At 47.8% G+C, this 14,792-nt stretch overlaps 1 protein-coding gene across 1 annotated transcript in view; it reads left to right on the top strand.

Moving 5' to 3' along the window:
• The window catches only part of LOC149436333 (tumor protein p63-regulated gene 1-like protein), a 42,474-nt gene extending 28,503 nt beyond the window's left edge, over positions 1-13,971 (top strand). Inside the window, exons 4-5 of the mRNA XM_089661716.1 lie at positions 4,970-5,126; positions 12,974-13,971. Coding sequence (XP_089517842.1) covers positions 4,970-5,126; positions 12,974-13,168 — 352 coding nt within the window. The 3' untranslated portion in view covers positions 13,169-13,971. The remainder of the gene's footprint in view (positions 1-4,969; positions 5,127-12,973) is intronic.
• The last annotated feature ends 821 nt before the right edge of the window (positions 13,972-14,792 follow it).

The raw sequence follows: 14,792 nt of genomic DNA on the forward strand, positions 1-14,792 counted from the left end.
ACAGAGGTCCCGTCCGACGATCGGTGTTTCACTGTGTCCGGAGGACACAGCGGACACCGGATCGCGGTGGTGCGCGCTCCTAGGGAGCGCGCACAGCTAGAAAAGGCGGGTGCCGTTTAGGAACAGCAACCCGACCTTGGACTGCCACCGCCCTGCCGTTTATAAACAGCAGGCGGACGGCAAGAGGTTAATAATGTAGGTACATATCTAAAGTTCTGTTTTACACAGTTTTGAAAATCATATCAGGTAGGTGACGCCCCCCATTGTCCATACACTGAATAAGCCGATTTCTGGCGGTTTTCATGACCCTTACCAGCATAGCAGCGGGTATGTTGGCAATTTCTGCGCGGATGTTGGCCTTCGGGTCTTGTAGGGTCCTTGGACGGTTTACATAAACGCGGGATTTCAAAAAACCCCACAAAAATAAGTCACAAGGGGCCAAATTGGGGGAGCGGGCTGGCCACTCCAAATCGCCCCTTATTGAGATGAGGCGCTCCGGGAAGTGTTCGCTTAAAACAGCCATTGATGCTCTGAAGTGTGAGCCGTTGCTCCGTCCTGTTGGAACCAAATGTCCCCTAAGTCCAATTCAACAAGTCGTGGAAAAACAAATTCCTCCAACATGTTCACATACCGGTCTGAATTCACTTATTCAGTGTATGGACAATGGGGGGCGTCACCTACCTGATATGATTTTCAAAACTGTGTAAAACAGAACTTTAGATATGTACCTACATTATTAAAGACAATAAAAACAATTCTGATTCATAAAATGGGTTTTATTGCGTTTTGAAAAAAGGAAGTTATGTTGCTGCACCCTGTATATATATATATATATATATATATATATATATATATATATATACAGTATATATAGGAACCTGTAAGAGAAGGAAGAAAAGAGAAGAAAAGTTGGGAGTAGGGGAAACACAAAAAAAAAAAGGGGGGGGGGGGAAGCAGTGGGAGGGGATGAGGTATGGGAGGTGGAAACTTGCGGATTTTGTTTCATCGTCAGTATATTATTGAATTAAATTTATTATTATATTATTATTTTTTATGATTATTTATTAAATTATAATTTATGATTTCCTGTTTCAAATTTTATCCTACCCGGGATGTTTACTAGACTCTTGTTCGGACAGATTTCAGTGAGTTATTCCTAAAAATTACAGGCCGACAATAAAAAAATACATATTATTATTATTATTATTATTTTACAGTATTTATATAGCGCCAAAGGGTATGCTCAGCACTGTACAGTAGCAAGGGGGACAGAACATGAGACAAGACAGAAACAATACAATACACGAGGGGATCGAGGGCCCTTCTCTTTCGAGCTTACAATCTAGGAGGGAGGGGAAGGTGGCACAGGAGGAGATGGCTGTGGAGGGATGGAGTGGTGGGTGGAGTGGAGGAGGTTAGTTGTTAGGTGAGGTCGGGTGTTAGGTGAGGGTGGGGTAGGCTTCCCTGAAGAGGAGGGTTTTCAGGGTGCGCCTGAAGGTGAGGAGGGTAGGTGACATTCTGATGGATTGGGGTAGGGAGTTCCAGAGGATGGGGGAAGTCCTAGAGAAGTCCTGCCATCGGGCGTGCCAAAAAATCCATGCAAAAAAATGTACCGCTATGAGCACAGAAATATGGACATAATCAGACCGCCAGGGAGGTTAAGTTTCTAATGGAATTGAAGACAAGTTTAATGGGGACTGCTGACCAGTACCGGATTAGCGGTGAGTGCGGTGGCAATAGGGGAGTCTGTTTCACCTAAAGCACAATGGTGGTGTAAGTCTCTCAAGGGATCCAAAAGCTATAGTTCATGGACCTTTGATGGACATTTTCATTGCCTACTATTTAGTTGCACATTTTCTTCACAAGTAGGTGGAGGCGGTGTGATTTCTTGATGGACCGAGCGCTGCTAGAGTAATAGATGTTGTTCACGCTTGCTTGTTTGTATTGAGTTTTACTGATTAAAGCAGCAGTTGACTATAATAGATTGAGTGGGTTTTCACCAATCTTCCAAGAGCACTTAATATAGTTGGTATGATAACTCAAAAGAGCCTCAAACAGGGAAAGACTGAGAACTCATGGGGCCCCCGGGCAATAGGGGATCATGGAGCCCCTGTGTCCTTGTCCACACTCAAACCACACCCAAAAAAGCCTATGAAAGGTACTAGGTGCATCTCATGGGGCCCCCTACTGACCCTGGGCACTCGGCCAGTGCCCGAATGGTCAGTCCGCCCCTGGCCTCAAAGACCTTTTTGCTGGGCATCACTTGCGACAGGACCCAATGGTCCCAATAAAGCTGAACTGGGTGAATACCTCTGCAGCGTATGGAGCTGGTGGACTTTGCCAACACTCAACTAGAATGGCGTCTTTTCTAAGTTTGTCTCCCGATAAAGATGGTTGACATCTTTGTCCAATTTTCAACTTAGCACGGTAAAGAGCTTGGGGAAGGAATACTTAAAAGGTACAGGGAAGAAGGTAGAGGGTGCAAAAGGGGATTACGACAAAGCAGGAAAGGAGGAAGGATGTTGAGGAGAAAGAAAGAGTAAAGTTGAAAGAGAAAAGGCAGAGAAGACGGGAAGACGGGATAGTATATTAGTTGGGGTGTTTTTACTTCAAGACAAAAGACTTTATCAAAGAGCAAACATGTTTTGGGGGTCAGAGAACACCCCCTTCATCAGGGCTTGAAGAGGGAAGTAATAAAAGTAAGAGACATTTTAAACCAGGCAAATATTAAAGCACAAAGTCTACCAGCAGATGGTTCAAGATGCCTGCACCGCACAACACTTCGTGCTTCAATAATTTCCTGGTTTAAAAACGGTGTACATTGAATCCAGCAGATATTACTTCTCACCAGGGGCGGACTGACAACTCATGGGGCCCCCGGGCAATAGGGGATCATGGGGCCCCTGTGTCCTTGCCCAAACTCAAAAAAGCCTATGAAAAAGGTACCAGGGGCATCTCATGGGGCCCTCTACTGACCCCGGGCCCTCAGGCAGTGCCCGAGTTTCCAAATGGTCAGTCCACCCCTGCTTCTCACTTCAATCCACCAAGAGCAGGTAGACCAGGAATAGGATGACACCACATACAGTGGCGGTGAGAGTCCCAAGAAGAGCCAAGGTGCAGAGTCTAAGGAGCTGCCTGGTCTTCACCAATGCGCCCAGCAAGGGACGGTGGGATTTGCTGTGGGACGGCTTTATGGTTGTGGCCCTTTGACCCATCAAATAGGGAGCTTCTGTACAGGAAGTACAAGTACATGAGAGAGAGCATCTGAGAGCACTGGGGGGCTGGGATTACAAGACCAGGAGTGAGAGTGTCTAGGAGCACTAGGATCTCAGTAATACAGGGATGGGAGTCACTTGCAGCACTGGGGTATCACATGAGTAGGAGTGAGAGTCTCCAAGAGCATTGGGGTGCTGGCAGCGCTGGGACATGGTCATCCTGCGCCCACAGCAAAGACAAAGATGCCACAATGCCCCGCCCCCCCACACACACCTCCTTCATGATGTGCAAGCTTAGGGGGTCCTATGCCCTGCAGTCATTTGTCAAAATCACTCTGCAGCTCCTGATCTGTCAGTCAGGTTTTGCATTAACCTGAAAGTGCGCAGTTTTTCCAAAGCAGTCCCACCACAAGAGGCAGGGAGGAGAAGGAGAGAGAAAGAGCACAGCCTGCACCATCTCCCTGCTCACTCCTTACCACTCCCAGAGCTGGGCAGACAGGAGTAGTGATGCTGCTGTCACTGCTCCTGTCAGACTTGTAACAGAAGGAAGGTGCGCCCATCCCTATAGTAAACCACCCCTACCACCCACCCCTGGGTGCTGGTATTGCAGGGACACTGAAGTGAGCATCTCCAAGAGCACTGGGGTACTGATATCACAAGAGTAGGAATTAAAATTTCTAGGAGCACTGGGGTGCTGGGATCATAAAGCAGAAGTAAGTGTCTCTAGGAGCACTGGGGTGCTGGGATCATAAAGCAGAAGTAAGTGTCTCTAGGAGCACTGGGGCGCTGGGATCACAAAGCAGAAGTAAGTGTCTCTAGGAGCACTGGGATCGCAAAGCAGGAGAGTCCTGCTGGGATGCTAAGACTGCAGGAACATGGAAGCGAGAGCCTCTTGCAGGGCTCTGGAATCACTGGATGACAGGATACAAGGGTTACTGGAACCTAGAAGCATCTTGAAAGTGCACAGGGGACACAGAAGAAGCTGAAAGCAAGAATTCTGGGGATTACAGGGGCACACAAAGAGACTTTAGAAGGCAACCAGGGTGGGGGGGGGTGGGGGGAGGGGGTCAGCACCTAGACTGTAAAGTTGAGAAACACATGCACTGGCCCTTTGAGGAAGCGGCCAAGCTCTACTTGGTGGGACACTGGAGCAGAAAGCGGCTGAGTGTAACAATAACTCCTTACAGCAGTAGGACAACCCTAGGGTTCCATTACCACCATTTCAGTATGCCCAAGCAGGGACAGACTGACAACTCATGGGGCCCCCGGGCAATAGGGGATCATGGGGCCCCTGTGTCCTTGCCCAAACTCAAAAAAGCTTATGAAAAAGGTACCAGGGGCATCTCATGGGGCCCCCTACTGACCCCGGGCCCTCGGACAGTGCCCGAGTTTCCAAAATGGTCAGTCCGCCCCTGTTCCCAAGTCACCATAACTTTGATGGCCAGTCGCTGCCAGCAATAATAATTCATCTGACTTGTTCTGACTGCTACACCACATGGCCTACGGTTCATGAACACCTGACCATAACACCGATAGGCGCCATATTGCCTCTGTACATCCAACTGCCCCCAACCACTTTCGGGCTATAGCAGATATGTAGATTTGGTGGCACTGGTAGAAACATTTATGGTAAGGTCACAGTCAAAGAACATTCCGTCATTTTAACCTCTTCAAAAGCAAAAACTTTTTTTTTTTTTTTGACCACAGCTCCTGCCTAATGCAGACTTATTATTGGTTGTCTCTGTTCTCTCCAGGAGGGAGGGCTATGCTCTCCAGGTGAAATGGGACAAGCTCCGAGCTCCTCCATCTTTCCTGTCATGGTGGAATCCATGGACAGAAGACCTGTCCTATGTCAACCTGATCCAACACCCAGGAGTGGCCACCCAGGAGGACCTAAGAGACATGTGCCAGGTAAGATGGGAGAGGATAACAGCAGCAAAGCCAAACAAAAATGTCTATATTAGCAGACATTGACAGTTTACCTAGCGTCAGATATATTTTTTTATGTTAAGTATATGGTGTTGGGGATGCTGTATGTCAGGGATGGCAAACTGGTGGTCCTCCAGCTGTTCCAAAACTACAAGTCCCATCATGCCTCTGCCTTTGGGAGTCATGCTTGTATCTGTCAATCTTGCAATGCCTCCTGGGACTTGTAGTTTGGCAAGAGCTGGAGGGCCGTCAGTTTGACACCCATGCTGTATGTGATCATGCGTCATAGTCAGGGGCGGACTGTCAATTTGGAAACTCGGGCACTGCCCAAGGGCCCGGGGTCAGTAGGGGGCCCCATGAGATGCCCCTGGTACCTTTTTCATAGGCTTTTTTGAGTTTGGGCAAAGACACAGGGGCCCCATGATCCCCTATTGCCCGGGGGCCCGACGAGTTGTCAGTCCGCCCCTGGTCATAGCACTCCTCAACCCCTTCAGCTCCGGAAAGGTTTTACCCCCTTCATGACCAGGCCACTTTTTGCTATTTGGCACTGCACTACTTTAACTGCGGTCATGCAACACTGTACCCAAATGAAATTTATATACTTTTTTTCCACACAAGTAGAGCTTTCGATTGGTGGTATTTGATCACCGCTGGGTTTTTTATTCTTTATTATATAAACGATAAAAGGCCTAACATTTTGGGAAAAAAACAATATTTTTTACTTTCTGCTATAAAACTTATCCAATAAAATATTTTATAAAATTATTTTCAAAGTTCTTCATACATTTAGACCAAGATGTATTCTGTTACATATCTTTGGTAAAAAAAAAGAGTCCCAAGAAGATTGGTTTGTGTGAAAGTTATAGCATCTACAAACTACGGGATATATATTGGAATTTTTATTTATTTTATATTACTAATGTTGGTGATCAGCATCATATCATGGGACTGTGATAGTGCGGTGGGCAATTTGACACTAACTGACACTGGGTGGGAACCAGTGGTGTATTTAGGTTTCGGCTCCCCCCCCCACGGAGAGACCCTGACACTGACCAACACCCCCCTCCCCCACGAAGAGACCCTGATATTGACCAACAACACCCCAGCCCCCACCCCCACTCGAGACATCCTTCCACTACCACCGCCCCCATACACTGGCAACCCCACCCAGGCAAGAGAGAGGACACTCACCTTCACAGCTCCGGACATCCCCGGGAACAACAGTAAGGCTCTGTAGACACCATCAAGCAGCCCGCAGCCTCTCTCAGATCCCACCTGGTCCCCGTGGTGTGTGTGTCCCTTCTTCCATCCCTTCTTTGGGGGGGCAGCGCTACCCCCCTGAAAAATGCCACCCTAGGCAAATGCCTTGTTTGCCTTGTGGTAAATACGCCCCTGCATAGACCTCCTGATCTGAAATTTCAGCTGGTGTGCAGTGGGTGATGCAAAGTAATATTAGCCCTTTCGGGGGACGGCACTGCCCCCCTCAAGAATGCCGCTGCCCCCCCTGAAAAATGCCACCCTAAGCAAATGCCTTGTTTGCCTTGTGATAAATATGCCCCTGGTGGGAACTAAGTGCCACTGACACTAATATGATAATACTATACGCTGTCCCTGTAATAATGACGCTGGCTGGGAAGGGGTTAGCATTTCGGGTAATCAAGGGGTTAAATGTGTGCCTAACTATGTGTAATCTTTGCTGCTTTTTACTAGACATCTCTTCCTTCTGTACAGAGCCCTGTGTTGATTGTCAGCACAGAGCTCTGGGCTGTAATTGGACACAGCCAATCAGCAGGTCTCGGCCATGAATCACTGGACCTGCTGACTAACTCCTGCTATGTACAGTCACAGCAGGAGCAGGCGGGCAGGGGCGCACACAAGCGCCCTGTACCCGGAAGAGGCCAGCACCGTACAGGTACGTCGCTGTGTCTGTACTGGCCACCCATCCTCAGTACATCGCAGGTAGTGATGGGCCCCTCCTTTTCGGTTCGCGGTCGAACATTCAAACCTAGCAAACGTTGGAACGCGAACTTCGAACACAATGCAAGTCTATGGGACTTGAACTTGCAAATTCAAAAGTGCCCATTTTGAAGGCCTATATGTATGTTATTGGCTATAAAGGGGGGTATGGGGACTCAGGTACTGCCCTGAGGGACATGAATCTGTGAACAAAAATAAAAAAGTACCATTTTTAAAGGGGCAGGCATTTTTCATTGCTTAAAGTAAAAAAAAGAAAATTAAAATTCCTTTAACCCCTTCCAGTCCAGACACTTTCCCCCCCCCCTTCCAGTCCGGACACTTTCACCCCCTTCCAGTCCGGACACTTTCCCCCCTTCCAGTCCGGACACTTTCACCCCCTTCCAGTCCGGACGCTTTCCCCCCCTTCCAGTCCGGACACTTTCACCCCCTTCCAGTCCGGACACTTTCCCCCCCTTCCAGTCTGGACACTTTCACCCCCTTCCAGTCCGGACACTTTCACCCCCTTCCAGTCCGGACACTTTCATCCCCTTCCAGTCCGGACACTTTCCCCCCTTCCAGTCCGGACACTTTCACCCCTTTCCAGTCCAGACACTTTCCCCCCCTTCCAGTCCGGACACTTTCACCCCCTTCCAGTCCAGACACTTTCCCCCCCTTCCAGTTCGGACACTTTCACCCCCTTCCAGTCCGAACACTTTCCCCCCCCTTCCAGTCCGGACACTTTCGCCCTCTTCCAGTCCGGACACTTTCACCCCCTTCCTGTCCGGACACTTTCACCCCCTTCCAGTCCGGACACTTTCACCCCCTTCCAGTCTGGACACTTTCACCTTCTTCCAGTCCAGACACTTTCCCCCCCTTCCAGTCCCGACACTTTCCCCCCCCTTCCAGTCCGGACACTTTCCCCCCTTCCAGTCTGGACACTTTCACCTTCTTCCAGTCCGGACACTTTCCCCCCCTTCCAGTCCGGACACTTCCCCCCCCTTCCAGTCCGGACACTTTCCCCCTCTTCCAGTCCGGACACTTTCACCCCTTCCTGTCCGGACACTTTCACCCCCCTTCCAGTCCGGACACTTTCACCCCCTTCCAGTCCGGACACTTTCACCCCCCTTCCAGTCCGGACACTTTCACCCCCTTCCAGTCCGGACACTTTCACCCCCTTCCAGTCTGGACACTTTCACCCCCTTCCTGTCCGGACACTTTCACCACCTTCCAGTCCGGACGCTTTCACCCCCTTCCAGTCCGGACACTTTACCCCCTTCCAGTCCGGACACTTTCACCCCCTTCCAGTCCGGACGCTTTCACCCCCTTCCTGTCCGGACACTTTCACCCCCTTCCTGTCCAGGGCAATTTTCAGCTTTCAGCGCTATCACACTTTGAATGACAATTGCGCGGTCATGCAACACTGTACGCCATATGAATTTTTTAGCATTTTTTGAGACAGAATAAAATTTTGCAAATAAATAATCATTCTTCATAAATCTTGGCCAAAATGTATTCAGCTATCTTTTTTAGTAAAAAAAAATTACACAAATTAGTTTATAACCAAAAATTATAATTACAAAAAAAATAGTTTTACATTTTTATAATATTATTTATGGTTTTTATTTTTTTCACCATGGTGACACTGTACTACTTGTGGGGGGTGATGAAATTTTTTTTTCTCTTTTTTTACACTGATTGCTTTTACACCCATAAAGGCTGTAAAAGCAACCATTTCTCCTTCTCTCTGGCTGCATTAATTTTTTTGTTATATAAATGAACAAGTCCAAATATTTTTTAAAAAAAGTGTTTTTTCTGATAACATTTTGCAAATAAATAATCTTTCTTCATAAATCTTGGCCAAAATGTATTCATCTGTCTTTTTAGTAAAAGAAAAATAACCCAAATTAGTTTATAATCAAAAATTATAATTTTTCAAAAAATGTATTTACATTTCTGTTTTTTGTTATATTATTATTTATATTTTTCTTACATACTGTCACCCTAGCAGTACAGTGTCACCATAGTGACACTGTACTACTTGTGGGGGGTGATGAAGATTTTTTTTTTTCTTTTTTTACACTGATTGCTTTTACACCCATAAAGGCTGTAAAAGCAATCATTTCTCCTCCTCTCTGGCTGCATTCTTGCAGCCATTGAGAAATACTGTGAGAGCTGTGATTGGTCACAGCTTGTCACATGGTACAAGGCTATTGTGAATAGCCCTGTACCATGTGATCTCTGTGATCATTCACAGATTTCACACGTAGTAAGTAATGATGTCAGGAAGTGACATCTTGCTTACTACTATTCATGTGATCACTGATTGGCCAATCAGTGATCACATGATCGAGGACCTCACACAGAGGTCCTGTACAGCGATCTGTGTTCCGCTGTGTCCTCCTCTGTGTGAATAGCCCTGTACCATGTGACCTCTGTGATCATTCACAGATTTCACATGTAGTAAGCAATGATGTCAGGAAGTGACATCTTGCTTACTACTATTCATGTGATCACTGATTGGCCAATCAGTGATCACATGATCGAGGACCTCACACAGAGGTCCTGTACAGCAATCTGTGTTCCGCTGTGTCCTCCTCTGTGTGAATAGCCCTGTACCATGTGACCTCTGTGATCATTCACAGATTTCACACGTAAGCAATGATGTCAGGAAGTGACATCTTGTTTACTACTGTTCATGTGAATTCATTGGCCAATCAGCGATCACATGTTTGAGGACCTCACACAGAGGTCCCATACAGCGATCTGTGATCCGGAACGCAGTGCCGCGCGCTCCCAGGGAGCAAGCACAGGCAGTTAATGCGGCCGCCATTTATAAACGACAACCCGCTTCGGCTCTGCTCCCGTCCAGCCGTTTATGTACATGGGCTGGACGGGAAGTTTTTAGATATCATGCCTGGGGGGGTCCCCTTAAACTACCTGCAAAGTCGCACACCTGTACAATGTATAGAACCTGCTGCAGCAGGACTGACATTTTTTTTTTTTAATTACATTTTTATAAAACAAAAAAAAAACAGTGTGGGGTCCCCCCTCCCCCAATCCATACCAGACCCTTTAGGTCTGGTAAGAAGGTTAGGAGGGACCCCACAGTAAAAAAAGAAGTGTGTGGGTTTCCCGCTAAAAGCCATCCTAGGCAAAGATTTCCCACTAGATTTTCAGTAACCCTCTCATAATGCATCTTTATTAGCGCTGAGACTTTTCTTGTGTACGGGGTCACCATGTTCTGTCGGTGTTTGTAGATCTATGGCTTCCATCCAGCCACAGCCATCACTAATCTATATTGATCGGTGGTGTCTGATAAATAATCTGCATTCCTTGTGAGGCATTTGTTACAAAATCCCCTTTGTGGTATCGCGCCGCCATCATTCACTGTTGGGTATCGATCAGTTTACTGAGTCCGGCGCGCGTAACAAATTAGCTTCTTGTCATACCGGCAATTTGTCCAGGAAAGCTACCGTATTATTATCCTCCCAGCCTCCTCTAAGTCAATTACCAGTGTGCTGGGCTGAGAAGGGAATGACACGCCGGGCAATATCATTGTTCACAAAGAAAGATGGCTTCTCCCTGCCATGGCTGTAGGTACAGGAAAGAAGAAACCATTGCAAAAAAAAAAAAATGTAAAAGACGTTTTAAGAGTCAGTCCACCCAAAAGTGAAACTAAGGTGCCGGCTACTATGGAGAAAAGGGCAACGCGATGACGTCACCAAAGATCCTGTTAGGGATCCGGGTATGACCAGAAATGTGTGGGAACACAGGTGTAGTCAGGGCTGGAGAGGTGGAATGGTCGGGCAGGCCGTTTGGTACTGTTAAGCACCGCCTGGCGGCGTCTCTAGCAGCCCACGGCACGGGGTTCCTCAGGGCGCGGGGTCTAAGTCCCAATCTGCTTATTCACCAGAGCCCCTGATGGTGGGGATGGACTTGGAGCAGACTGAGACAAGGTCGCGACCCCTGAGTACGTCTGGCAATGGTAGAGAGCGTCGTCAGAGGTGTGCCTGACGTGAAGAGGCTAGCAGACCTGGTAACATGGACAGATCGGTGCGGGATGGATGGATGGATCGTCTGGGTAACGTAAGGCATAGTCAGGCAGGCCAAGTCAGCAACGTGCAGGCAGCGAGGTACCGGAGGAGCAGGCAGAGAATGGTCAGGGTCACAAGCCGGGTTCAGTAACTCACGAGCAGCGCGATACAGAGGATCAGGAATAAGGATGGTCAGGCAAGCCAGGGGTTAAACAGGAGACGGTCAGCAGGGTCAGGAACAATGCAGAGGTCGGCAACAGAAGATTCACAGGATACCAGGTATAGGGGCTCATGGGAAACAAACACCAAGGCACTGATTGCAGGCCTGATCCTGCTTAAATAGACCTCCTGCAATCAGCCTCAGGTGATGGCTTGATTGCAGGAGTGAGACCCTGGCTGCTGAAAGCACCCTCTGGTAGGAGCTGGTACTGCAGCCCACAGAACAAGTGAGCCACAGCACCACCAGTGGTGAGTCCATTCCTGACAGATCCATTTTCTCCTGCGCTCAAAGACTCAGATCAAACGGGCATTAGTAACAAACAGCGTGTTCATCCGCTGGTGATCAGAGGTTGTGCAGCTCTATCATGAAGCTGGGGAAGCTTCATAAAACTGTAGAAGAGGATGAAAGAAAGAGCGCACAAACCTTGCGCATTACCTCAATAAATAGTGACTAATTTTGTTTTATTTAGGAAATATACTCACAAAAGTGATGGTAAAACAGGCATAAGTTAGCCATAATCCACACAGGGTTACAGGTAAATCCAAAGAGGGAGGGCTAAGGAGCACTAAGCCCCCCTTGAACAAACTCCCAAAGCCCAAATCAACAACACTACCAGCCCACCTGGCTGCCTTGGAGAGTGTTCCAGAACAAGAGATTTAGGTAGCTGTGACATTGTCCTGTTGGGAGCTTGTCATGTCTTCTCCTTCAGACTGCAGGGTAGTGGAGATCACTCTTTCCAGCTTCCTTTCCTTCCCTCTCCTTCCTCAGCTTAAGCTTGGAGGCAGAGCCCCCCTTCCCCAGGGTCCCTCTCCCCCGGCTCTATGATCCTCAGCACTCCATCTTCCACTCAATCACCAGACTCTCTAACTGGCCAGGCTCTTCAATATTTATGTGCTGACCAAGCTGCCTTGTCAGGCCTCCTGTCTAGGGATTGGCCAGATTCCCATAAACATGCAGATCACAGCCTCTTGGTCTCCGCCCAATAACTTCTAGAATCTTCTAAAAGACTCCAGAATCAGGGGGGAGGTACCAGAGGCCTGAACTGTAGAGCCCTCCAACCTGACCTAAAGTAAACCAAAAGCAATTCCCCAGACTCACCCCACTACTGTGAGCCATTAAATCGTCCTCACTCTAACTGCATGCTAGAGGGTGCTACACATAGAAATGAAACAAATCATTCTACATAAGTTGTACCTGTTTATCTGCAACATCTCTTCTCTACAGTAGTTCGAAGTCCAGAATTTATATAGCTTGTCTGAGCTTTCAGAAAGCAGATGGGTGGGGATCTGCAGTTACACACTACAGTGCTCAGTGAGGAGAGTTGAGAGCTGATTGGAGGGAAAGGATACACCCCTCCCTTTACACAGGAACAGAGCTGAGGCTGTCAATCACAGGCTGTGTGCCAGAAATCCCTCCTCTGACATCCCTCTCTTGATGCCAAGAAAACTTGTCAGACATAATTCATGCAGATAGCAGAGGACCGAGGAAGCAAACAGAAATGACACCCAGTGCTCTGGATTGAGACATATAAACACACTATAGAGGGATATTCTTTGCTTATATTTCATGTTAGAGACTTACAACCATTTTAACCTCCAGTGGATTTTGTGTTTTCACAGCTGGAGCAATTTAAGGAGAAGCTGATGGAGATGGTGAAGCTGGAACACCAACACAGTCCCCTCCCTGGGACAGCCAATGGCCCACTCATCCTCAACAGGCCTGTACAGATAGATACATCCATAGGACTGGTCTCTCTAGTCAACAGCAAAGTCCAGTTGGGTTACGCCAAGCCAAGGTGGGGATTTGGATTTTGAATGGTCCCATTTTGACTTTTATGACATTAACCACTGTAAATATTACCAAAAACACATGATGGATCCAAGAAGCCATCATAGTTACTTAGTTACATAGTTAGTCTGGCTGAAAAAAGACAAAAGTCCATCCAGTCCAACCATATAAAAAAAAAAAAGTTATAATCCTACACCCACAGTTGATCCAGAGGAGGGCAAAAACCCCAGCAAAGCACGATCCAATTTGCTCCTGCAGGGAAAAAATTTCTTCCTAATCCCCCGAGAGGCAATCGGATATTCCTGGATCAACTTTCCCTATAAATGTTATATCCAGTTATATTCTGTGTATCCAAGAAAGAATCCAGGACTTTCCTACAGCAATCCACTGAGCTGGCCACAACCAACTCCATGTATAAGACATGAGGGGGGATATGATCTTCTCAAGAGAGAATAAATTCAGTTCCTCTAATCTGTCCTCATAGCTGAGCTCCTCCATGCCTCTTATCAGTTTGGTTGCCCTTCTCTGTACTTTCTCCAGTTCCCCAAGGGGAGGACTTCTACCCGAACGTACAAAAGTCATCATATCTACAAAACTCAATGGTTTTTCTCATGTGTAGCTAACAGCCAGGTCTAAGACTAAGACACTTAACTGCATTCAAGACTTCAAGTGATGGAAAATGCCTCTCACCCAGTGGAAGTTGACAAAGGATAAAACGTGTGGGCAAAGGTCTGTCTTATGAAGTACTTTAGAAATATATTTCTATACAGAAGTGAAGTTGCATGGTAACAATTTGTTTGAGCAATAAAGGTTGCTGAGGAAAGAACAACTGGATGTCTTGTCTCATTCTTATTGTGAATCATTCATCACTGTCTCTGGGGGGAGGATAATCCGTCATTGTAACACTTCAAGCTATGTACTTACATGGAGGGGGAGGAAGAGGAGCAAGAGAGTGCTAGAGAGGCAGAGAGAGGAAGGAAGGAAGGAAGGAAGGAAGGAAGGGGATGGAAGGGAGGGAGGGAGGGAGGAAGGAAGGAAGGAAGGGGAGGAAGGAAGGAAGGAAGGAAGGAAGGAAGGAAGGAAGGAAGGAATGGGATGGAAGGGAGGGAGGGAGGGAGGAAGGAAGGAAGGGGAGGAAGAAACGGGATAAGAGGGAGGGAGGAAGGAAGGAAGGAAGGAGAGGAAGAAATGGGATAAGAGGGAGGGAGGGAGGAAGGGAGGAAGGGGAGGAAGAAACGGGATAAGAGGGAGGGAGGGAGGAAGGAAGGAAGGAAGGAAGGAAGGGGAGGAAGAAACAAGATGGAAGGGAGGGAGGAAGGAAGGAAAGAAGGAAGGAAGGAGGGGGAGGAAGAAACGGGATGGGAGGGAGGAAGGAAGGAAGGAAGGAAGGAAGGGAGGAAGGGAGGGAGGGGAGGAAGAAATGGGATGGGAGGGAGGAATGAAGGAAGGAAGGAAGGGGAGGAAGAAATGGGATGGGAGGAAGGAAGGAAGGAAGGAAGGAAGGGGAAGAAGAAATGGGATGGGAGGGAGGAATGAAGGAAGGAAAGAAGGAAGGAAGGGGAGGAAGGAAGGAAGGGAGGGGAGGAAGGAAGGAAGGGAGGGGAGGAAGAAATGGGATGGGAGGAAGGAAGGAAGGAAGGAAGGGGAGGA

Source organism: Staurois parvus, unplaced genomic scaffold, assembly GCF_062004578.1.
Source record: "Staurois parvus isolate SC_StPar_1 unplaced genomic scaffold, SC_StPar_1.0 ptg001376l, whole genome shotgun sequence".
Lineage (NCBI taxonomy): Eukaryota > Metazoa > Chordata > Amphibia > Anura > Ranidae > Staurois > Staurois parvus.